This window comes from Anopheles funestus, chromosome 3RL (assembly GCF_943734845.2).
Source record: "Anopheles funestus chromosome 3RL, idAnoFuneDA-416_04, whole genome shotgun sequence".
Classification (NCBI taxonomy): domain Eukaryota; kingdom Metazoa; phylum Arthropoda; class Insecta; order Diptera; family Culicidae; genus Anopheles; species Anopheles funestus.
This window is the reverse complement of record NC_064599.1, coordinates 615,957-637,757: the sequence shown is the minus strand read 5'-3', so window position 1 is coordinate 637,757 and position 21,801 is coordinate 615,957. Positions and strand designations below refer to the sequence as shown.

Genomic DNA, 21,801 nt, shown 5'->3' with positions numbered 1-21,801 from the left:
AAATTCAACAGGGAGTGTAATTTATACTTTTGTTTCAATTTTATAAAGCGCACAATAGAGTGTTACTTAATTTCCGAAGTAGGAAATTCTTTTTAAAAAATGATGCAAGAGAAAAGTAGGTATTTACGATTTGATGAAACTGTTTAGTTCACAGAAAGAAGAAAACGAACAAAAAAATCACTACCAATACAATAATGATAGTATAGAAAATCTTCCGAATGGAATATTTCCGATCTAGCGCCAACAGACTCTGTCGAACGGAACTTCGAATATCGGTCTCCGACTGAATGTTCCGGCGTCCTACCGTGGCCATGGGAGCGATGGTTTGTCGTCCTCCTCTGTAACGTGATGATGCAGCTTCATAAGTGTCGCGTGGCACGTAAGTGGACCGCATAGAAGGGGCAGATCCTTCGAACATTGTTCTCCGGGTGGATGAGTCTCGGGCGAACCCGATTGATGGTTCAGCAGCTTCAGCACGTAGACGGGCAAGACGCTTAGTAAATTCGCTCAAGTACGGAGATTCTGAAGTATCAACTTTTTTCGCCGTCTCGTCGCGCACCGTACCGGACATGCTGCTCCGAATGGAAGGAGATGCAAAAAACGCTGGCTTCGGCAAAGCTCGTTCGGTATTACCACCATATGACAGCGGTGTTGGTTCCTCCAAGGTTATTTGTTCTTTATGCTTTTGATCAGTCACTGCACCGGTGGTAAATTTGCGGTATATCTCATTCTGAGTTGTCGCCTGACTGTACGATGGTTGCACGCTCGGTGGCTTCGGTTGCTGTGGAGGCGGCATCGATACCATCTCGCTAACATCATCCAACACGATGACATCGTCCTCTTCCGAGTTCTCCCCCATATCCGGTACATCGACCTCCATCTCTTCCAAGATCGGTTCCGATGGTTTCGACGATACTGCCATCTGATGAATGTAGGATGTAGTCAGCATTTCTGCCCGCGATAATGACGGGCTTGCTGATTTGCGATCTCGCTGAGTAAGTTGGGTTAGCGGAATCATATCATCATCGGAATCCTCCATAATAGACGATACCTTTGGCGCAGTTTGTGATGGTGCTGGTGCAACGACATTTTTCTCTTGTACCGGAGTAACTCTTCCTGACCGACGTTTTGACGCTATTGCTTTTTCTGGTGGCAACGCTTGGGAGAGTTTCGGTAGCTGTTGCGATGATGAAACAGGTTTCGATTGCTTGGTTGTCGCTACCGTACCAATCGTTGCTCGTCTGCTGCTTAGTTCCTTTTTAGTCAATGTCGACCCCTTCTTCGGCGCTGCGTTGTGACTGCTGGCAGGTTCACTATCCTCATCGGAAGAATACTTAGCCAGATTTATCGTTTCCCGACGTTTACCATTGGTAGAGATGTGGTTTCGCAGCTTTTTGATCAGCACCTTTCGCGTCGTAGAAGTCACCGGCATATTAGCCAGCCCAAACTCAAGCAGTTTCAGCCGTAGCTGATCGTTGGACATGTCATCGAAATTATCCCCCATCGCGCGGTTTCAATACACAGCAAGAAATGAACAAATAAATACTGTTACAACTGATTATATCGACTGATTGAAAAAACAAACACTTGCGATTAGCCGCTCCTGTTTACAATCAAAGCGTTCCAGCGAAATTCGTTTATCCGGGATGATGCAAGCTGCGCCAAAGCACGGTTATTTGAAATTTGAATAGTCCGGATAATCCGTTCGCTTTAACATGTATTTACTTGCGGTTTATAATGGGTAGTTAAAATCACGAAACATACAACCGGTAGTTTTAATCGGTGTTGGTTAATTTTTCTTTCAAGCTGTAGATATGAGTATTCATAACATCAAAAATGTATTGTCTAGCAAATATTTTAATCCAATTTTTGCCATTTACAGCAACAATAGTTTCAAAGATACCAAGAACTCTGGCGCGGTATTAATTATCATCTTTGAAGTACATTTCACACAACCAAAGAACACACGTTGTGATGAGCAACACATTCTGAGCGTGCAAGTTTAACGAATAGCTCCCGGAAAAGTCTGCAAACCAGCCAAGTATTTGGCCAAGACTCAGCACCAGTATTCCCTTCGTTACCATATTAAAACCAAGCGCGTTCGGGAGCATTTTTTCGATTCGTCGCTCGCTGCAATATTCCGCCACGGTCAAGTTCTGATTCACGATTGTGATTGAGCGGAAGATACCGTAAAAAGCTGATGTGATCATAAGTGGCACCAAAGAGCGCATTTCAGCCATGATGGAACGCGCTATTACCAAACAGATACCTGCAAGCAGAAAGGTTGTTCGATGCGAAAACTGCATTTTGTCCACAAACGCTGGAACAGTTATCCTCGTTATAAGATCCGTTGTAGAAAGCACGGACATGCAGTTGGCCGCTTCAAGCATGGTTAGATTGGCGGATTTCTAGCAGAAAAATAGTGAAGGACGCTACATTAGCCATTAGTGTATGGAAATAGCGGGCTTCGCTCCTAACAAACCTGTAGAAAGTAAGGAAAAAATAAGGAAAAACTTGTCGACGCTGTGTATGCAAGTCCAAGACCAACGATCAAGTTCAAAAAGGACACTTGTTTGAGGATCGCAAAGTCCATCAAGGCAGCTAACTTTCCCCAGCCACAGGACGGTTTAGTACAAGAAGAACCATTAACCTGTTGGGTTAACTTATGTATAGGTAGCAGTGGTTGAGTTTCACGACCATCTTCCGCTGGACTATCCTTCATGTGCCATTCCACCGGTTGAAGCAAACAGGCACCCACCACCTGCAAAACAATGCACGACACAACTATGCTGTTATTTCTTCGAAGCATATTAGAAATTTGCATTATCTTACCCCATTGAAAGCTAATCCACTGATGATGAGAGTTGTGTCCCTAAAATTAAAGTTACTTAGAAGATATTGCACCAGCAACGGCATCATAATCTGACCGAGTCCTGTGCCTGCAAGTGCAAAGCCGACAGCCCGGCCCTTCCGATGACGGAAAAAAGAATTGAGAGCTACGAATGTGGACGACTGTATGAGACCAAGGCCAAACCCAAAGGTTACACTGTATGAAAGCACAATTTGCCACAGTGTGGTACTGTAGGAGCATAAAGTTAGCGCACTGCCCGTGAGTAAACTCCCCAAAATAGCGGCCTTTCTCGGTTTGAACTGCTTGATAATGGGGCCGGTGATTAAGCCGGAAAAGTTGAGCGAAATATTGCACACGTTCATCACCAGCGCGGCCCCAAAGGCGTGCTCTCCAAGGCTTGCGAGGTAGTCAGCAAACATGAGACCGAATACCGATACTAAGGATTGATTGAAAACCTGTGAATAGTAAATTTAAGAAATCGTTGGGGAGTCGAAACCATATCGTTCAGATATCGAAACTATTTCGAACGTACATTCACTAGTGCACAACCGGCCACAACAACCCATCCATAGCCTCCATCTGGAGGAACTCGTGAGGCTCGCATCGTTCACGTGCTTTACTTTTGTGTTGAAATAACTCAAACTAGTGAATGGCACTTGAAATCGGCGTTGTATTTGATGACTTCACGCAGAACCACTGCCATGTCCAGGTCTAGGGACATGATCTTGCGTACTGAATCATGTCTCGCCTGGATTCAATGCTTACATTGCCAGTTGTTTGGACATAGGGAGGGATTTTATCGTAGCTTTGCAAACATACGACCGAATCTCCGGTAGAATATCTAACTCCGCGCGCCACCTTCGTGCGAGATAAAGAAAGCTGTCCCCAGCCAAACGGTATCTGCGTGTGTGCACCGTGTGAATTATCAATCATCTCGGAGTGATGCTGCAGTGGAGAGGCAACGAATGCCAAAGTGAGGGAAAACGTGTAACACGGTCTGGAGTATCACGCCCAGTCGGTAGTAGAGGTTGTTTTGGTTTATTCTTAAAAAATGTCTAAAAAAAGGCTGGCATGCAATTGCAAAAAACGACATGACACGGACGCTACCAGGCAATAGCTAGATAAGCAAAAATGCATACATTCTTCCGTTCATTGAACTTTCCGCTGTAAATGATTTCTTTTTCATCGTTGGGTACCATATTCAGCATGGTAGGAATCGTGTTCTGCCTTTTTTTTGTTAAACGCAACAAAACTTTCATTGATGTTGATAAACAGCTAGTTTCGAGTAGTGTGATTGTTTGACTTAAGTTATTCTTTGCGTGGAGTCTTCTGATCCTCTTTGAATATACCTACTTCATGCTTTATGGGGTTCAGGATTATATCCCATGCAGACCGTTTCCCCGTACGCAGAAATGATATACTAAACCACTTAATGTAGTAGAACCGCAAACAATAGAAGTAGTAAAATATCTACACAACAGACGATTACTGGATGAAGCCAAAATAGCTTTCTTTCTCGCGCGTGTACTATAATGGCCTTTGATACGTGTAAATCAACCTTAATCACACGATAAGTGTAGACGACGCTTAATAGCACGTGTACGCGATAGCCACGGTTCACCAACGATAACACTGCAGTGTATAAGTACAATAAAAAGGACGGGAACAAATAGGTACTAATTACTGGCTCAACCAGGATACTAATACACAATAAACAGAAAAACGTATCCTAAAAATAGTACTAACACAAGAAAATGTTAGGGGATATAAAAAAATGAAAAATAAAGCACATTTGAAGTTTAGCAGCGAAACGAAACACTCATATTCGGATCGAAAGAAAACCTTGTGCGGTTGAATCGGAATAGATCCTGTATACAACAACTAGCACACAATAGCCATATTGGTCATCAAGCTTGACAGCAAACGAAAAGAGTTGTGCTTGTTTGTGGCCAATTTTTTTCGATCCACGATAAAATCAATAAAAGCTAATGTTAAAAATGCATAAAATTGAATAGGTATAACATTATGAAACATTTTCATGTAGAAAATTTTTATTTTTCCCATCTACCAAAAAACTAAATTTGTATCTTTCAACTTTCCAGCTTGTTCTAAAATCAGCAAGTAAAATGTCTGTCGCAATGGTCGAACCTGGCGTCTTTCCTTTTTTGTGAAATTGAGATGGCATCTCATCAACAAAACAGACGAATGCCAGAAAGTGCAAAAGTGTTGAAATTTTAGCTATAATTTCGTGTGATATGATGAAAAACAACTTAACTAGAACCAGAGCGAACGATCTTTGGCAAAAGCATGGTGAAACAACAGTTTGAGAAGTTCTATCGAAGCATATAACCTCGGAAACACTATGTAGCGTGTGGCAGCATCTATCCATGGTAGCAGACGCACTGGTTGTTTTTGATGCCCTGATTGAAAAGAAATTGTTTTATTGAGGACTAGCTGTAAGCTTTCTATTGTGCGTGAGGAAGAAAACGGCAATGATAGGGACTGTGTATATTCGAGCAAATATTTGTCCATCTAAAGCTGGCGGCGTGCAAAACCGTATCTAGAAAGCTGGAACATTCTACCCATTCACCTCAGTTCACTCGTCCGGAGAATAGAAGCATTCAATCTGCACACAAAGTTCCGTGAACGGCGGGACGACGGATGACAACCGTGACCTAAAGGACAACGCGGAAACAACCGGGAACAAGGCGAATCGGTGAAGCAAATGCAGCAAGCGTACTTAAATCACGAAAAGCGAAGAAGAATGATGACGACACACGATTGATGATTCGCAGCAATATGTAATTGTTGCTCGGTTGTAAGCAATGCACACGCGAGATATCACATACAACACAGTGTTTAAATTAGCATGTTGATGCAGACGGTTTCTGTGGAGGAAGTGCCGTACATATCCGTGTTGTGTGAAGCGAATGAAATTCGCGAAACGATTGTGTTGCAAAACATAGGTCCGGAAAGTGTCGGAAACAGAGCGACCAAGGGGTGGCACAGTTTGGCGTGAAATTTCGTGCGTGTGCGAGGGTGTATGCGCATATAGATGTATGTGTGAGTGAGGAATTTAATAATCCACTTGAGTCACTTTCGTCCCCCACCCGGTTAACTTTCACGCGTGTATTTATTGGTGTTAGTAATAATTTAAAAAAATTCTGGCACGGTTGGGTTACAACTCGCGTGGTCAACAATTGCCAGTGTGGTGATTTGACCCAGCGCACCGCCAGTAAATGTTTTTATATTTCACGTAACACAACGGGTGACGGGCTGTGCGAGGTCATGCAGTCGCCAATCGCACGATTGTAAACGTGCCTGCCGTATGTTTTGTGCGCCATCCTTCTTGTAGAAGGGACTGACCGGAAAGCCAACACATCGTACTCTTGAAAAAACGTCTCACAGAGTGAGCATAGCGGGCGGAAATCGAGCATTGCTGTGTGTGCGTAAGTGCGTGTGTTCGAGGTATATTGTCGTTGCAAGAAGCAAAGGAAATGGAGAAACATAATACGTTGGACGTCGCGTCGTCGGCCCGGGCCACCTCGGGCGGTGGTGCGAGTAGCAAACTGAAACGAGCATTTTCAATGCCGCGCAATCCATTTCAAGGTTCGCGAGGAAGTAACCAGACAGCTAAGGTGGTTGGCAATGGCAACGGTACTACTGCTGTCGAGAAAGATGACGAATCGCGCTGTGATTCGAGGTTAACCAACAGCAATCAGAAGAAATCGACCACAACTGCGACCGAATTAGGTGCAGAGACTGGCACCAATGGTAGCGGAAGTGAGAAAAAGATCTTTCGCCGATTATCAGTGAAAAAGTTTATCAATCGCATTGCTCAACAGATGACTTATGTCAATCGCACGGTGGTAAGTAACGAAACACGCACCCAGCTCTTTACTTTTTAGGTGATCGGGGTTGTACCGGAGCAATCCAGGTTTCCAGCACCGAACCATCTTTACCCTCACTGAAACAGTGTCTCCGTATCATACCGGACGTGAGCACATCCATGATGTTGATATGCTTCCCGTTCATCCAACAAGCGACGGACGGTGAACAGTGTGCTCATCCACTTGTTCACTGGTTCGCTGAAAAATAATTGACCTTCTTCTCCACTGATTGCTCTCAATCATTCAATCATGTAGCAGGGAGGTGGCTCACGTGCGCCGTTATACTTGCCAACCGAATCCCACCACACTTACCTTCCCATACCCTCTGCTCGCCGTCATCATATTTTGTGGCAAATTTCGATCTTGCGGTGTTGATGAAATAGTTCGCTTCATTCTCATATATCTGATGACCGCGCAAACAGAGACACACGAATTAAAATGTTTCAACTTCTAGGGCAATCATAAATTCGACAAGGTACAATCGTCCCAACCGTCCACCTTCAATGGATCGACACGGACCGGCAATGGTGTGACGCCAGCTGGTGGTAATGGATCCGCAGCGAATTTTGTGTGGCCATCAGATACCGTGCCAGGCGTGATAGGTTTACGAAACCACGGCAATACTTGCTTCATGAATGCCGTCTTGCAATGTCTCAGTCATACGGACATATTGGCTCAGTATTTCGTTTTGGATCTTTACAAAGTAAGCTAGCGGCAGCAGTAGCCAGTATCAAAACTTTCCACACTCAGTAATATCTATTTACTATTCGCAGGCCGATTTAAAACGACGCAACAAAATTAATGCCAAAAAGTTCGGAACTAAGGGCGAATTAACGGAGCAACTGGCCCTGGTGCTAAAGTCGTTGTGGACGTGCAAAGACGCACCGGACTATAGTTCGAATTTCAAGGTAAGAATTTTAACTGCTGACCAAAGACTTTGCTGTTGTGGAGTATCACTAATCTTCTGTTAAACTTACTGAAAACATTTGCAAGTGGATCAAATTTGATGGTTGATTGATTGCAGTATCGTCGAGTTTAATACTAAGCAGAGGCACATTTTCATTGTATTTCTTTCAGGCTGTGGTTGATCGTTACGGTAGTCAATTCAGAAGTTCTACACAGCATGACGCTCAGGAGTTCTTATTCTGGCTGCTGGACAAGGTGCACGAAGATTTGAATACGGCGACAAAGCGAAAGTACAAAGCAATTAAAGTAAGACTCAATCGCCTATCTATATTCCAACGAATTCTGACATCTATTTCTTTTTTCTCCCTGCCCTCGTACTGTAGAACAATGGTCGTTCCGATGAAGTGATCGCGGCTGAAACGCTGGCAAACTATGTGCGTTGTAACAACTCGTTTGTACAGGCCGTTTTCCAGGCCCAATTTCGCTCTTCGCTATCCTGTCCGACCTGCGGCAAGCAGAGTAACACGTTTGATCCTTTCTACTGTCTATCAGTGCCACTGCCACAGCTGTCTCAACAACCTGTGCTGGTTAAGGTGATCTATTCCTCGCAGCAACCAAAACAAGTTAAGTTGGGTTTAGGCATACCGCACGGTTCGCCAGTGCTGGCATTACGTGAACAGTTGCATGCGGACACGGGTATTGCCCTAGATCGGATGATATTGACCGAAATCTGTGAGTCGGGTTTCAGTCGCGTGTTTTGCGATTCCCATTTGATGTCGTCCGTACGTGAAAATGATCCTCTGTTCTGTATCGAATGTCCGACTGCCGGTACAGGACAGGAAACTACCAGCGGAACAAATATTGTGCTCTGTCTGTGCAACGGGAAGCGAGAATTTGGTGGACACGTGAAGCGTTTCGGTACTCCGTTCTGTTTAGTGGTCAATCGGGACGTTTCGTACAGTGAACTGCAGAAGCTGCTGTTGAAGGAGATGTCGAGTATTTTGCGTTCGGAGGTGTTCGCGTTTGCGACACCGGCACAGAATTTGTTCCGCATACGCTTGCAAGATCCGTCCTGCGATGCGGATACCTACCTTGAAGCAACCGTGGAACATCCACTGTTTACGGAAATGATTGATCTTGCGCTTTCAGTGTTACCAACAGATGCGGGACCAGCGCACGTAAAGTTGCTACTGGAGTGGACTGAACCGGAACGATTCTTCAACGATATGGGCGACCCATTCGTGGAGCATGAAACTGTCAGTCAGATGAGAGAGAAAATTCCGGCTAGTTCGGCGCTAACACTCGAGCAATGCTTCGAACATTACACCAAGGCGGAAACACTCGGTCAAGACAATGCCTGGAAATGTCCACACTGTCAGGAATACTTGCCGGTGGTAAAAACGCTCGGTTTGTGGTCATTACCGGACATAATGGTGATACATCTAAAGCGTTTTCGGCAGCAGCAACTTCGCGCCAGCACGCAGGCAGCCAAGCTGACAAATCTGGTGAAATTTCCGCTGCACGGTTTCGATATGACACCTCATTTGGCGCGTGATCCCACCGTCAATCAACCACAGTCGCACCCGTCCCAAACATCCAACAGCGCCTCCACGCAAAGCCAACAGCATCATTCGCTGGACCGGCAACAGGGAACAGGGTACACCGATTCGGATAACTGGAGCCCTTGGCGCAAAATCATGCGCAGTACCCATTCCACACAAACACATTCCATGCTAGTGGGAGGAGGTGGAGGAGGAACTGGCCGTCGACAGTTAGCAATGGATAACCGGTATGATCTGTACGCAGTGTGCTATCACCAGGGGGACACATTGGAAACGGGTCACTACACGGCCGCGTGTAAGAACCCGTACGATGGCCAGTGGTACCGTTTCGATGACCAACGTGTCTCCCAAGTGCCGAACGATCGCATCGACGAAGAAATTATCAACAACGAGGCCTACCTATTGTTCTACCAAAGGCGAAAACTACCTTCGGAGGGGTCGGGCGAGTGTTCTGGCAGTTCTAGCTCCAGCTCCGGTGATCATTGGGTCTCGAAAATTATTGTCCCACCACCAACCAACGCATCCACTGCAACGTTAGAGCGAAACAAAGCGCAACCAGCAACTATTGCGAACGTCAAATCGTCGATAACGGTACCGAAGATAGAAACAACCACTACAACACCGACTTCATCTTCAGCACCTTCCGAAAACGCATCAGAAACCGCAGCCAGTATTTCACCCGATACCGATTACGTAAAATTGCCCGATGAATCAACAAATGAGAAAAAAGATACTGCTGATGTTATGTCAATATCTTCAACGACCGAGAAAAGCCGCAAAGAAAAGACCGAAACGGGCGAAGAATGCGTTCGTACGGATGAAGTTAAAGATTCTGCGGGAAAAATGAACGAAAACCCTCAACAAGAACCCATAGCCAATGGTATTTTGGTCAAAAGTGATCAACAATCCTCATCACTTTCACCGTCACCGTCAGTTGTTGTGCCAAAGGAAGAAGAAGAAATCGTCGCCCTCGAAGCCAAAGAATCAAAGAAATGTATGGACGAAGCGACCAAACATACTTCGAAAATACCAAATGTTAGCAAACCATCCAACACTAGCAAGGAAGCGGCAGAACAGTCTTCTGAAAAAGACATTTTGAAATCTTCCGTACAGCCGACAAAAGCAGCTGAAGATGGTGGTGGTGGCGGTCCAACGAAGGTACAATTCCCAACTCGCACAGATAAACACGAACGGGTTGATCAAAAACTAGGTCTAGCATCAGCAGCAGCTACCAATGGGGGTGGTCGATTTTCACTGCCGTCCTCCCAACAGTTTCAGGACATATTATGGCGTGAGAACATGTCCGAGTTAATGCAACATCGGCCGTCGTCCTTTACCACGTACAAGAGCGTGCTCGATACGGGGGATGCTGTTTCATTAATCCGTGGTGCAAATACGTGTAGTAAAGACACGTTGCTATTTATCGATCAGCAGAATCATGGGCTTGATCGTGCAGTGCTGGACGGTGACGATGATCCGGACGATCTGCTTCCTCCGGGCAGCGGAAGTCGCGCATTGTGGGTATGTATACGTGTGACCGGATCTCAAGTGCGACTACGTACAAGTAGGCGATATTTTTAACAGATGAATCTTTCTGTTACAGATTTCACCGGTTACACCACATAAATTGATAACTGTGTCACCGAAGAATTAGTTCAGTGTTTAAAAGACCCAAAAACTGTCGGGATTGAAAAAGGAAGCGTTTCCGGGCTCGTGTGTGTTTTGTTAAACTATTATTATTATTAATATTTTATTATTGCTTGTGTGTTTTGTATGTTTTATTTTGCCCCATTTTTATGTTATGTCATGTTATGTTAGTGTGTACCGATTCTTTTTGAGATAGCACTATAGCCCCATTTTGTTCGCGTATCATTTAGCATGCATAATTTGCATAGATACGCGATGCGGTGTAAAGTGTGCGCGCAATATGATTGCCGCAACCGCACATTCCTTTATTACTATGGAGCCGCGAATCATCTACTCGGGACTGCTTTTATAACTACAATATGTATTAGCATCAATAGCGTGGATAAAATCCTAACCGGGTTCAGGTATGGTAACACGCTCACTCGCGGCAGCGGTTGCAGCAGTGAAATGGTCAATTAAAGGGAGAGTTTTATTATAATATTTTTTATATTTGCGTTTATTTTGTGCGATATGTTCAATCAACATTGAGTTAGTCGAGTATTACAATATGGCTCCACAGACTCATTAAGGATGGATGGGAAGAAAGTGATATTTATTAAAAAAAATCGAACGAAAGGAAGGGCCTAATTGATGCGACTGTAGGTTAGATTCGTACTAATTTTCAGAAGAAAAAAGAATCAAACAAAAGAACAATTGTATTCCTTTATAGGCAACATCACCTACCAGCGCTTCGAAAGCGTGTTTTGTGTGAGATAGATGATAGTACGAAGGCAAACATACAAATTTCATGCAAAAGGAACCAGAGAACAACAACAACAACGATCTACCAACATTTCTACCCCACACTCCCTCCACAAACAGTACTCCCAAACGTCGAAACTCCCATCAATAGATCGCGCCCAATTCGTGTTGTTTCTCATGATAATACCCTCCAACACATATTCCGATTAATAATGTTAGCATCCCTCTGGTCTGAGTCAGTTATCTCATTACCCGGGGTTTTGCAAAATTGATGCAAAGAAAGCAATTGCTATAATACTACCACTACACTACTACTACTACTACTATTACTACTATTACTACCGCTATTACTGTTGAGAAGCGATGAACGTGGGCGAAGATCACCAACCAACCAGAGGTAGCATCTATTAGTGAAAGTGACGCAAGTACAATTTAATGTTAGTTATATATTATATGAGAAACTCCTCTCCCGTGCAAATATTGAATGGTGCAATTGTGAAAGTAATGCCGTGCAACGCATTATAATACCCGGAAGAAAATGAATAAGCGAGATGGCGCGGGGGAAGATTCCTCTCAATCCTTTTAAATTATTGATGATTGATCATAACAGAGAAACGAACGAACGAATATGAAAAAGAGCTTAACTGTATCGCAATTTATTGATCTTGAAAGAAAAGTTCCTCGTGATTGTCTGGTATGATTGTCCCGTCTACAAGAAAAGTGATTTGGTAAACGAAACTTGCAAACTCGCTGTGTCTTGCAAGTTAAGTATGAAATTAAGATAAAGTACATCAAATGTTGCTGTGTTGTTAGAAATTGTGAATATTTAAGGCCCTTTGAAGCGTTGTAAAGTTACGTAAGCTGATATATAATAAAAAAAAATCTTAATTTTTTTAACTGTGATTTTACAACAAATTATATATTTTTAGCGGAAACAAATTCAACTGGTTATAGCACTATTATATACCCTACAAATGTTAAAATATGGCAGAAATTATTAGTAAAATGTTTTCGTCTGAAAAATGCAATTTTTATATAAAAACGATTCACAAAGTGTCATTGTCCGTGGACATGACATCGTGGTGGAGGATTGGCGGACAGTTCAATTGAGTCAGAAGTAAACAAGCTGATACGTGTGTATGTGTGTGCGTGTGTGTGTGTGTAACATTGTGCGTGCGTTGCGTGAGTATGCAATGCAGCAAAACAGCTGAAGCGCTGGTAGATCATATTTTCTCCCTACCACGCATTCAACAAACAAACCGTACACAATTTCCCTGGAGATCAAGCTCATGGATCGGTAGCTGTTATTTGGTAGAAGAGACCGCAAGAGAATTGTGCGTAAAAAGCAGGACGGGTCGCATCTGTTCTTGGCAGTCTTACTGGTCTACACGTCACATGAGGCCGCGTGCAATTGTTTTGCAAAGACAGTGTGTGTTGTGAAAACATAATAAACATTAACGGAACTGCACACGCTTTACTTCGATTGGCACGCAAGCTATAAGCGCAAGAAAGCTTCGTCGATGAACCCGTGTCAATAGCTTTGTGTGGAATCGTCATAGAAGGTGCTCCCTTCGCGTACAGCCCATCCAAGGGCAGGCTGGGGGAGGGGAGGCGCCAGCAAAGTTCATTTAATTAAATTAGTGGCAGTAAGGGCAATCGAAGCGCTCTGCACAAAACACCCATCCTCCTTGCGACGATTGCCGAACGTCTGTAGTGGCAGCAGCATGAACTCGAAGGTAACAATGAACCCAGCGGGTAGGTTAGTCGTGGCCCTGTTAGATGACACGGCTCGGAACCGATCTCAGTCTGCAATCGCGGATTGGTCGGTCCGGTTGAAGCTTCTATTCGACAGAAAACAACGGTGTTGTGCTAACATGAGTTCGTTTCTGTTTAATTTGCTTTTAAAGCCAGCAGCTCCACCACCGAACGGAGCAGCGGTCCAGCAGCCACATGTCCCGTACAACATCGACTGGATATTCCCGAGGCTGAGACGCCCGAATCGATTATGGCACATTGCCAGTACGGGAGTGATTGGTTTGGTTGGATTCTTCTCCAAAATCGTCATCGGTATGTATCCTTCAACTATATCTTTATTTCTTCCTGACGAATCATCCAACACTCGAAGGATTCCTTCCTTTCGCGTGGTACTGTAGAATATGCGCGCGCACCACACGCAGCGCGTGTAATGTTTCTGTGTGTCTACGAATTATGTAATTATTGTTGGTACGCTTCGAATGTCCGTCGACCAAAAACGGGCTATTTGTGACGACAGCTACATGTGGCTACAATGGCTATAAGCTAGCGCCATGCTAAGCAACTGACCTACTTAAGTATGTTTTTAGAGTAATACGGTCAGACTCGATCGGCGAAAAACCGAACTGTGTTTGGATATTGCACAATGGCATCAGCGGTTGCCTAAATCCCATCCCAAACGAAGATGACGAAGCCACCTTTCGCTTTGAAACGATTGGACGAAATGGTGGGAGAAAAAAGGTTCGACAAACGATCAAGCCTGTGATCGCGGTTTATCAATCGCAACCATTTCGGTCGTCATTGCACTAAACTGTGATCATCTCTGAGTGCGATTTCCGCACATAATACCGACAAGGCTTCCTTGTGCAGTTGTGATTTACTGTGGCTGAGTCGGACAAAGGAACAGAAAATTTCCTCGATAGTTTGCGTGTATATAGAAATGCTTACCGAGCGCACATTAGCGATGGATCAGGGTCTCGTCTCGTCGAATGCGTAGTAGCAATGCAAACAAAGCGCAAAACAGTGCGAAATAGTAAGGCAGTCGGGCGACGCAACGCATCGAGACGCGTTCAAGGTCGACCGCGTTGCGGAAAGCACTTGTTTCATGCCTTTTTCATTACCACGCGCGGTGGTCGCCATCGTTGCGCTCTACTGTGTGGCATTTATTTCACAGTAGCGAGATCAAGTTATGCGATGGTCGAGAAGTGGAGTGTGGAAAGATCGATTTCTAGTTATATTAAACCACTTTTCGCCCCGGTGTGGGAAGTAGCTATGTTGTTATGTTTTTCCTTCTACACACGAGTAATCGTCGATGCGTTTCAATCTTTATGCTTCTAATTTCTCCGTGGGGAATCTTTCTTTGCTCATTCCTGTATAGTTTGGCTTAACAAAGCACGCGTACACAATATCGATGTTTTGGAGAATGCGCTCGAGAATCGACCCAAAGGAAAATCCCTGCTGACCGTCTCCAATCATCATTCGTGCTTCGATGATCCAGGCATTTGGGGTAAGTGTTGATGTACGAATCGATACGTGTAGCGCATATAGCTTATGCCGTTTTGAACGTAGTATAGCGATATTCCTTGCATGAGATTATACCGTCTTGAAAGGTCCGTGGCAGTCGAGTAACTTACGCCCTCTTTGTACGCACGGTGGCGATCGGGACGGAATCCTTCCCTGCATCGTTCGATCGTTTTGACACATGATTGTTTGTTACTACCTCTTTTCGGCCGACCGATTCAACTTTCAACCCTCACGCGCTGGACACGCGCAGGACTACTTGACAGCCGTAATTACCAACCACATCAATGCCCCGGCAGGCGCATCCGCTCATCCATTCCTGCGGCCGCATCATATCGTGCTATGAATAATCATTTTTTTGTTCATTTTCTTTTCATTCTAATTTCCGGCTCGGTTCCGATTTGTAGGTTTGCTTAAGCTGCGAAATGTCTGCAGCAAGAACGTAATTCGATGGTCAATGGCAGCGCATGACATTTGTTTCACCTGTAAGGCACACTCGCTGTTCTTCATGTACGGGAAGTGCATACCGGTGGTGCGAGGTGCCGGTGTTTACCAGCCGGCCGTAGATCTGTGCATCGAAAAGCTTAAACTTGGACACTGGGTGCATGTGTTCCCGGAGGGGAAGGTCAACATGACTAAAGAAGATCTCAGGTAAGTTATCTTCCTGTGCCAAACAGGCTGTTAGCGTCTAAAGGGAACCCTTAGAAAGGTGCTATGTACCTTTACGACCAAAACCTCCGGCCGATTGGTTGGTGTTAGAGCACTAAGTAGTTTATTTCTTTCCTTTGTTTAATGGCAGGTTCAAATGGGGCGTTGGGCGAATAATTTACGAATCACCCGACCTGCCTATCATCATCCCTATATGGCACATTGGAATGGACGATGTGTTACCCAACGAACCGCCATACTATCTACGAATGGGCAAGAAACTAACATATAACTTCGGTAATCCGATCGACCTAAGCGCTCTTATGGAACGGTTACGTTCTTCGCCGGTAAGCGAAGAGGAAGCGCGTAAGATAATTACTGATCGCATTCAGGATGAGATGATGGTAAGCGATTGTAAACGGGGAAGTGTTTGATATGATGCTGTTTCGGCTAACAATCCTGTGCACTTCTGGTGTTTTAGGTACTTAAACAAGAAACGGAACGATTGCACTCGGACTATGTAAAGAGCTGAGATCGTAATGGCCGGGCAACAGACGGACCAATAAGCCTCACTAATGAACAGAATGATCGGCAAGTGTCTTCCAGAGACTCATGACCAAGACCTTACCTGTACCACACCAGTTGTTAGTGCTTGCTTTACCTTCATCGAACCACTAGCATAATTAGTAGAATAGGGGTTACAATTCAGATTCAGATTTAAAGTGCATTTTAGCGTTTACGATCAGGCGAAGCAACAGTAAGCTGTTGTGCGTAGAATTCGTTGGATAATCTAGTCAAATAGAAACCACAAGATGCTATATTACCGGTCAACAGAAAGCACGATAGTGCCACGTGAATGGAGCATGAAGCTTGCGGCGATAAGCAAAGATCTCGGAATCAGATGGCCTGAAGGTGACCCTTACGATGACGAGTTGCACACGTACTTCGATTGAACGATGCACGAGAGTGAACCTGACGTCCAGCATTGAGTATTTTCAATTATTAGTTTTTAACGGTAGTTTCGATTAACGCGATAAGATTTTCCAACCACACGACGTGGAAGATGACGGCGTATTCGACCTTTCGATAGTTCCATCTGCTTACGAGAAACGACCTGCGTTTGTGAGAAGCGATAGCGATCCCGGTTTTGGACGCTCCTTACAGAATAAATGTTAAAACGATTCAAATTAAAAACACAACATTGCGCCGGAATTACGCCTTAATGCACTAATTAATCACTCTAATTTATTTGAAAACTGTTCCCTTTATAAGAAATGTTCACTTATAAAACAATCGGAAGCTTAGCCTACACAATTAAAACATTTTAATAATTTACCTAAATTATTAAAGTAACTCACACAAACCGCTATTCCGGTTCTCTGAAAAAGACGAAATAAGACAACACAAACAAACACGCATAAAGGCACATTAAATCTTACTCTGCACACTTGCATAAAATAATGTTCTCCAGCGCCGAATGAATCGTGGCTCGAACGGTAGTTGCATCGGGCCGGGAACTTGGATCACTAAGCCAGCACTTGCTGTACAATGTGCGCATCATCTGTTGTAATTGTACGCGTTTGTTGTTCGGAATGCTAAAATGTTCGCAGAACATGGCACTTATCTTTGCCCTGTTTAACTCCTGATTGCCCGATTCAGCCTCCGTCCAAAGCGCACCGAGTGGGCTCTTATTTCTACTCTTTTGTTTAGCCCGATATTCCACCATAATGCCTTGGCGCTTGAGCACATCGTCAACCGCATCGGACTCGAAGCAACAGTTAAAATGAGACCCGCCGGCCAAGGATATCGGTGCACGGAGACTTCCATGCAAGCAGCCGATATCGCGCAACCCTACCGGCAGGTTGGTTATACGATGACCGAATGCCACACTGGTAATGCTATCTGGCCGTAGCCCTTTCTTGACGACGTTGTACGCGATCACCTCGTTGCATGTTATTTCCTCGTACGGAAAGCGCTCCTCGTCCAGCTGCCACATCGTAACGCCGAAAGAGTAGATATCGGCACGCTCGGTGAAGCCGCCCATAATGCGATGCTGGCCTCGCAACAGTTCGGGTGCCATGTACCGAATCGTGCCACGGTTGACTAGGGTTTCATTTCGCTGCCACGGATCGAGCATCATCGATGAACCGAAATCACACAGCTTGCAGAGATACTTTCGCAGTTGCAGACAGGACGAACCCGGCGTAGTTGCAGTAGTGGCGGTCGTATTGACCGTTACGATCACGTTCTGCGGCTTCACATCCAGGTGCACGATGTTGTGTCGATGACAGAAACACAATCCACTTATAATATCGCACAGAATCCTATGGCAATCGACGACAATAAGGCAGAGGTAGGTCAGTGCGTCAATTGCATACGGCAAGGACGTTAGCGGATTTCATACTTACAGCAGTTTGTGTTGAATCGCGATTGGATCGTTACGCTGGTGACCGATTATTTGCTGCAAACAATAACCATCGAAACGTTCCATCAACACCAAACCGTACTGGGTACCGGCCACAATCTTCAGCACCGTTACGATGTTGTCATGCCGGAGGTTCAGTGCGTTTGCTTCGTTAAGCAGAGAATCATAGCGACACCGGTGGCGGTGAGTTCGTTTCTCCAGGATTTTCACCGCAACTGGGCGCCCACGGTAGGACGCTTTGATAACCACACCGTAGCTGCCGCGGCCCAGAATTGCGTAAGATTCACGCTTATTGTGAAAGTCGTCCCGCAGGAAGCGGTCCCGATTCGGCGTGTCAAAGCTGATCTCGATTTTCGGCACATTTAGCTCGGTGGACGTCCTGTTTTGGAAGAGTACGTTGTCTTTTAATGCCAGAAGGTGAGTCCCTTCGCCGAAACTGAAAGAGCGCACTCACATGTTCACTTAATGCATGGACCATGGAGCACCTGTGGCGGGAGTATTGTGCGAGGTTTGTAGTAATTTTCCATTGAGCGCAAACGATCGCATTTGTAGAAAGGGACAGGCATTGATGTTTTTCATCAGATTACACGTGTTTAGTTACATGACGTACAATACTAACACAAACGCACACTTTCACCTACTTATATTGATAGAAATACACACACACACGGAATAGCAACATATCCTTCCATAAGTAGGCTTCTGTCAACTAGGTTCGTTTTTGAACCAAGGTGGTAATACACTCATTTAGGATGATACAGGCACAACGGATCGCCTAGAACGATCGCGCTTGTTCGGCTGTTTTCCAGTAGAAAAATCACGGAGGCTAAAGGATAACGGTTGATGCCGAGGTACTTTCCTAATCCTTGTGTACCAGCAATACCGTTGCTATGATGTAAAAGTGTGGCGTTTCGTGATACAAACGCACATAATCGTCCAGCTTTGGATCGAGGATGTACTTCATTTTGTAGTGTATGCCCTGCTGTTGTTTCTCCACAATGGTTGCAATGCTGATGATGCGATGCCTACCAAATGAAGTTGAAAAACTAACATGAACTCCGCTTTGGGTGTGCAGAGAATAAATAGCACCTACCGTTTGAAGTTCATCGTCTTCAGCCGATCCTTGATCTGCTTGGAGATGTTCTGGCACATCTTGAGGTTTTTTGCCGGATTGTAGACATAGCGCATTTCCTCCTCGTCCACATCGAACTGCTTCTCGACGATGCGTTCCATCATTCGTCGGATCTTGTCCGCGTTGAATAGTGGCCGCTGGTACAATTCCTCCCTTTCCTCGTTGTTGATGTGCTGATTGAGCTCTTCGGTTATATCCTTGAACTTACTCTTCCGTTTTCCCAGGGCAGCCGTCAGCGTTTCGCTGAACAATGAACCGGCTTTGCTTGGAGTGCGCGCCAAGGGAGCTTTGGAGCTTTATGACGAAGGGACGAAGATCGGCCGGTCATTACGTAATCGTTTCGGAGGAGGGTAAGTGTGTAAGTGTTAGGATAAGGTTCATACGTACGTTGTGGTAGTACTGGCAATTTTCACTTTCCCCCAAACGGCCATTCTTTGTCTTGCTCGGCAAAATGGTGTGCTGCGCTGGCAAAATAAACCTTCCGCAAACGTAACGATTTATGTACTAACCGAAGAATCCATCCGGCCACCATCTGGAAGTGGCAAAAACATGCGGGTATAGATTGGGAACAATGTTCTCCGGTGCAAGAGGCAGAGAACCTTAGTAGGCCCGTGAGTGTAGATAGGTCAGGAGGTTGATGTGAACACCTTTCGACACCTGGCAGCCGCACAAAACTTTTGCTGGTTCATATCCCACTAAAAAGCGGTTCCCATTGCAGTCGTGGCTGTGTTGCCGGGTGCTGTTTAATAACCGTTTGTTGCAGGCGATAGGAAAAATTGGAAAAAAAGAAAATAAGCAAAGAGTAATAAACAACACTAACCTCTACCGAGGCAGATAGTTCGGCATCGATAGCACCTCGCTGCATGGCATGCAAATATCAAGAGGGTGTTAGGACGACTTTATGGAGCAATTTAGACGAAACTTGCCATGGCACGAATGAAGTTCCACAAGCAGGCCTTACAAAACTTAGGTCTTAGTTAAGCGATTGGTGCACCGAATTCCGTGTTTCCCCTATTGTATCCCTGTAAGTAACCCAACGGTAAGTTTTTATTAGGTTTGCGTGCCAAAAAATCAATCCAAAAGTTGGCAAGCGGTATCGAGCGGTATTTGTAGCCAGAAGCTGAAAGTGAGACTAGTTTTTATAAGCATTCAGAGGGCCCTGTCGCAGTGATTGACGTGGGAATCATTCTCAAGAGGGGATTTATGTGACATCAAGCTGAAAAAGTTGGTCCTGATGACTTGAGGAACTCGATGGAATTTTAAAATCAGTATCTAGCATGAATGGCTCTGTGAATAAAATGATTGTTTATTCGAGAAGCAAAAAAACAACACAATGTTGAAGGTAAATGCGTTATTTTGCTTCCAGATTTATCGGACCATACATTCTTTCCGAATGGTGTTGCATTTCTGATTCATCGGACCATGTCATTGAGAGTTCTGTGAAGCGAACGAAGCGCACCAAGGGCTCTCTAGCAATCTAGCAAATATTAACACGCCCTGCTTATACCAACCGCCGCCTGTTTTTAACCTGGCTTCCTATCTGAAACCCATCATTTATCATAATCTGTTTATCGCTATTCCAAACGTACAGTACTGACCGAGTGTCCGATCCGGAATGCAAGAGATCTCGGTGCTGTGATTAGTCAGCAATGGCTCTGCTCGTTGCTACCGCACAAGGGCAAGAGCATGTTGCGCTATTTTAAACGGATGTGCTCCTCCGTTTCGGTCTCTGCCAATGCCCATACAAAGGTCGCGTGGAACGTGTCACATGGCGTGTTATTCAAACTCTCCGGTTGCCGCTTACAAGCTGCCGAAAGATACGCACGTGGGGGTCTTCATCTCGAGCGTCGATAATTGAAGAAATTTACAGGGTTCCGAAATGTGTCGGACGCGTAGTCGATGCAGAGCATGGCGCTTTTTGGCGGTAAAGGTACACAAGCACCGTCGCGTAAGTGATGCGCCCTCGGGTGTATCCAATTTCGTTCCAAAACAGCGACTACGAACGGGTGATGTCTTGTTCGGAAAAGAGGCAGGAATGGGATGCAGAAAGGCGTGCATGTATGATAAATGAAGGTGTAGAATGTGAGCGATAAGTTGCGATGGTACAGGCCGCACTCGTCTCAGATAGCAGAGCAAAGATGGATATACAATTTAAAATTTGTATTTGATTCATTTCATGCACCCACAAAATGGCAAACGCTGGCTATTTAATTTATGCATCTTTTTATTTTTTTAAAACCGTTTCCGTAACGAACTTCAAGCTATCCTCTTCATAATGTTACACGTTAAGTTGATCAAGATTTTGTTTCGTCCAACAACGAGAGCCGTTTGGATTTGGCCGGATCGGGTACAATGGTAGTGACGTCAGAAATGAATGATCTGGCTGAGCCTTTTTGGTCGTTACGAAGCCGTATAAAGAGCAGGGAATGGAAACCCCATTGGTAGCATAGGCAAACGCTTTATCTTTCGCTTATTGTATCGTTGGAATAAATTCAACCCAAACTAGGAACGCGCTGAAGATCAATACGTTGCGGTGGTTATACTAAAATACCGGAAACTTCAATGATGGCATCTGCTGGTCTAGATTAAACCAAAGAGCTAATTTTTTACTAACAGTGATCAGTTATTTTAATCATTTTTTATTTATTTGTGAGTGTTTATTATTGCCTCAAACTTAATAAGTTTAAGCCCCGCACTAGGTACTTTTTTAAAAATATTGTTCAATA

At 44.7% G+C, this 21,801-nt stretch overlaps 6 protein-coding genes across 8 annotated transcripts; 2 read left to right on the top strand and 4 right to left on the bottom strand.

Annotated features, from left to right (window-relative positions):
- Positions 1–47: 47 nt before the first annotated feature.
- Positions 48–1,662, bottom strand: LOC125768689 (otefin-like). Its single transcript, XM_049436709.1, has one exon. It carries the CDS (start codon positions 1,502–1,504, stop codon positions 149–151), a length of 1,356 nt encoding a protein of 451 aa, XP_049292666.1. The 5' UTR covers positions 1,505–1,662; the 3' UTR covers positions 48–148.
- Positions 1,663–1,839: 177 nt separating this feature from the next.
- On the bottom strand, positions 1,840–3,607 carry LOC125768690 (monocarboxylate transporter 12). The gene is made up of 4 exons (XM_049436710.1): positions 3,384–3,607; positions 2,833–3,306; positions 2,483–2,761; positions 1,840–2,408 (listed from the first exon to the last, which is right to left on the bottom strand). Exons 1-4 carry the CDS (start codon positions 3,453–3,455, stop codon positions 1,923–1,925), a joined length of 1,311 nt encoding a protein of 436 aa, XP_049292667.1. The 5' UTR covers positions 3,456–3,607; the 3' UTR covers positions 1,840–1,922.
- A 1,352-nt stretch (positions 3,608–4,959) lies between these two features.
- On the top strand, positions 4,960–12,235 carry LOC125769241 (ubiquitin carboxyl-terminal hydrolase 31). The gene is made up of 6 exons (XM_049437838.1): positions 4,960–6,720; positions 7,196–7,444; positions 7,515–7,649; positions 7,819–7,953; positions 8,031–10,730; positions 10,813–12,235. The coding sequence occupies exons 1-6, from the start codon at positions 6,349–6,351 to the stop codon at positions 10,861–10,863; spliced, it is 3,642 nt and encodes a 1,213-aa protein (XP_049293795.1). The 5' UTR covers positions 4,960–6,348; the 3' UTR covers positions 10,864–12,235.
- A 489-nt stretch (positions 12,236–12,724) lies between these two features.
- Positions 12,725–16,717, top strand: LOC125769253 (tafazzin). Of its 3 annotated transcripts, XM_049437868.1 has the most exons (7): positions 12,725–13,333; positions 13,505–13,664; positions 14,728–14,856; positions 15,124–15,138; positions 15,278–15,521; positions 15,670–15,922; positions 16,000–16,717. In XM_049437868.1, exons 1-7 carry the CDS (start codon positions 13,322–13,324, stop codon positions 16,048–16,050), a joined length of 864 nt encoding a protein of 287 aa, XP_049293825.1. In that variant the 5' UTR covers positions 12,725–13,321; the 3' UTR covers positions 16,051–16,717. The 3 variants fall into 3 exon arrangements, with proteins under 3 accessions (XP_049293825.1, XP_049293823.1, XP_049293824.1); XM_049437866.1 differs by lacking the exon at positions 12,725–13,333 and having other exon boundaries at positions 13,391–13,664; XM_049437867.1 differs by lacking the exons at positions 12,725–13,333; positions 15,124–15,138 and having other exon boundaries at positions 13,392–13,664.
- A 13-nt stretch (positions 16,718–16,730) lies between these two features.
- Positions 16,731–18,723, bottom strand: LOC125769250 (proto-oncogene serine/threonine-protein kinase mos). Its single transcript, XM_049437862.1, has 3 exons — positions 18,398–18,723; positions 17,927–18,322; positions 16,731–17,842 (listed from the first exon to the last, which is right to left on the bottom strand). Coding segments are annotated over exons 1-3 (1,287 nt in total). The 5' UTR covers positions 18,400–18,723; the 3' UTR covers positions 16,731–16,953.
- Positions 18,724–18,801: 78 nt separating this feature from the next.
- On the bottom strand, positions 18,802–19,602 carry LOC125769255 (uncharacterized). The gene is made up of 3 exons (XM_049437870.1): positions 19,463–19,602; positions 19,037–19,369; positions 18,802–18,968 (listed from the first exon to the last, which is right to left on the bottom strand). The coding sequence occupies exons 1-3, from the start codon at positions 19,504–19,506 to the stop codon at positions 18,803–18,805; spliced, it is 543 nt and encodes a 180-aa protein (XP_049293827.1). The 5' UTR covers positions 19,507–19,602; the 3' UTR covers position 18,802.
- Positions 19,603–21,801: the final 2,199 nt, after the last annotated feature.

What these genes read in the sequence shown, in the direction of transcription:
- LOC125769250 (XM_049437862.1), bottom strand. An exon ending in GCGATTCAACACAAACTGCT is followed by an intron (nt 17,843 to 17,926) that starts GTAAGTATGAAA and finishes CGATTGCCATAG; the next exon opens with GATTCTGTGCGATATTATAA.
- LOC125769253 (XM_049437866.1), top strand. Translation starts at nt 13,472, where the DNA reads ATGAGTTCGTTTCTGTTTAATTTGCTTTTAAAGCCAGCAGCTCCACCA. An exon ending in CTTCTCCAAAATCGTCATCG is followed by an intron (nt 13,665 to 14,727) that starts GTATGTATCCTT and finishes ATTCCTGTATAG; the next exon opens with TTTGGCTTAACAAAGCACGC. An exon ending in ATGACTAAAGAAGATCTCAG is followed by an intron (nt 15,522 to 15,669) that starts GTAAGTTATCTT and finishes GTTTAATGGCAG; the next exon opens with GTTCAAATGGGGCGTTGGGC.
- LOC125769255 (XM_049437870.1), bottom strand. Translation starts at nt 19,506, where the DNA reads ATGGCCGTTTGGGGGAAAGTGAAAATTGCCAGTACTACCACAAC. An exon ending in ATTGCCAGTACTACCACAAC is followed by an intron (nt 19,370 to 19,462) that starts GTACGTATGAAC and finishes TTCGTCATAAAG; the next exon opens with CTCCAAAGCTCCCTTGGCGC. An exon ending in AAGACGATGAACTTCAAACG is followed by an intron (nt 18,969 to 19,036) that starts GTAGGTGCTATT and finishes TTCATTTGGTAG; the next exon opens with GCATCGCATCATCAGCATTG.
- LOC125769241 (XM_049437838.1), top strand. Translation starts at nt 6,349, where the DNA reads ATGGAGAAACATAATACGTTGGACGTCGCGTCGTCGGCCCGGGCCACC. An exon ending in ACTATAGTTCGAATTTCAAG is followed by an intron (nt 7,650 to 7,818) that starts GTAAGAATTTTA and finishes TATTTCTTTCAG; the next exon opens with GCTGTGGTTGATCGTTACGG. An exon ending in GAAAGTACAAAGCAATTAAA is followed by an intron (nt 7,954 to 8,030) that starts GTAAGACTCAAT and finishes CTCGTACTGTAG; the next exon opens with AACAATGGTCGTTCCGATGA.
- LOC125768690 (XM_049436710.1), bottom strand. Translation starts at nt 3,455, where the DNA reads ATGCGAGCCTCACGAGTTCCTCCAGATGGAGGCTATGGATGGGTTGTT. An exon ending in CCGGTTGTGCACTAGTGAAT is followed by an intron (nt 3,307 to 3,383) that starts GTACGTTCGAAA and finishes TACTATTCACAG; the next exon opens with GTTTTCAATCAATCCTTAGT. An exon ending in GTGGATTAGCTTTCAATGGG is followed by an intron (nt 2,762 to 2,832) that starts GTAAGATAATGC and finishes ATTGTTTTGCAG; the next exon opens with GTGGTGGGTGCCTGTTTGCT.
- LOC125768689 (XM_049436709.1), bottom strand. Translation starts at nt 1,504, where the DNA reads ATGGGGGATAATTTCGATGACATGTCCAACGATCAGCTACGGCTGAAA.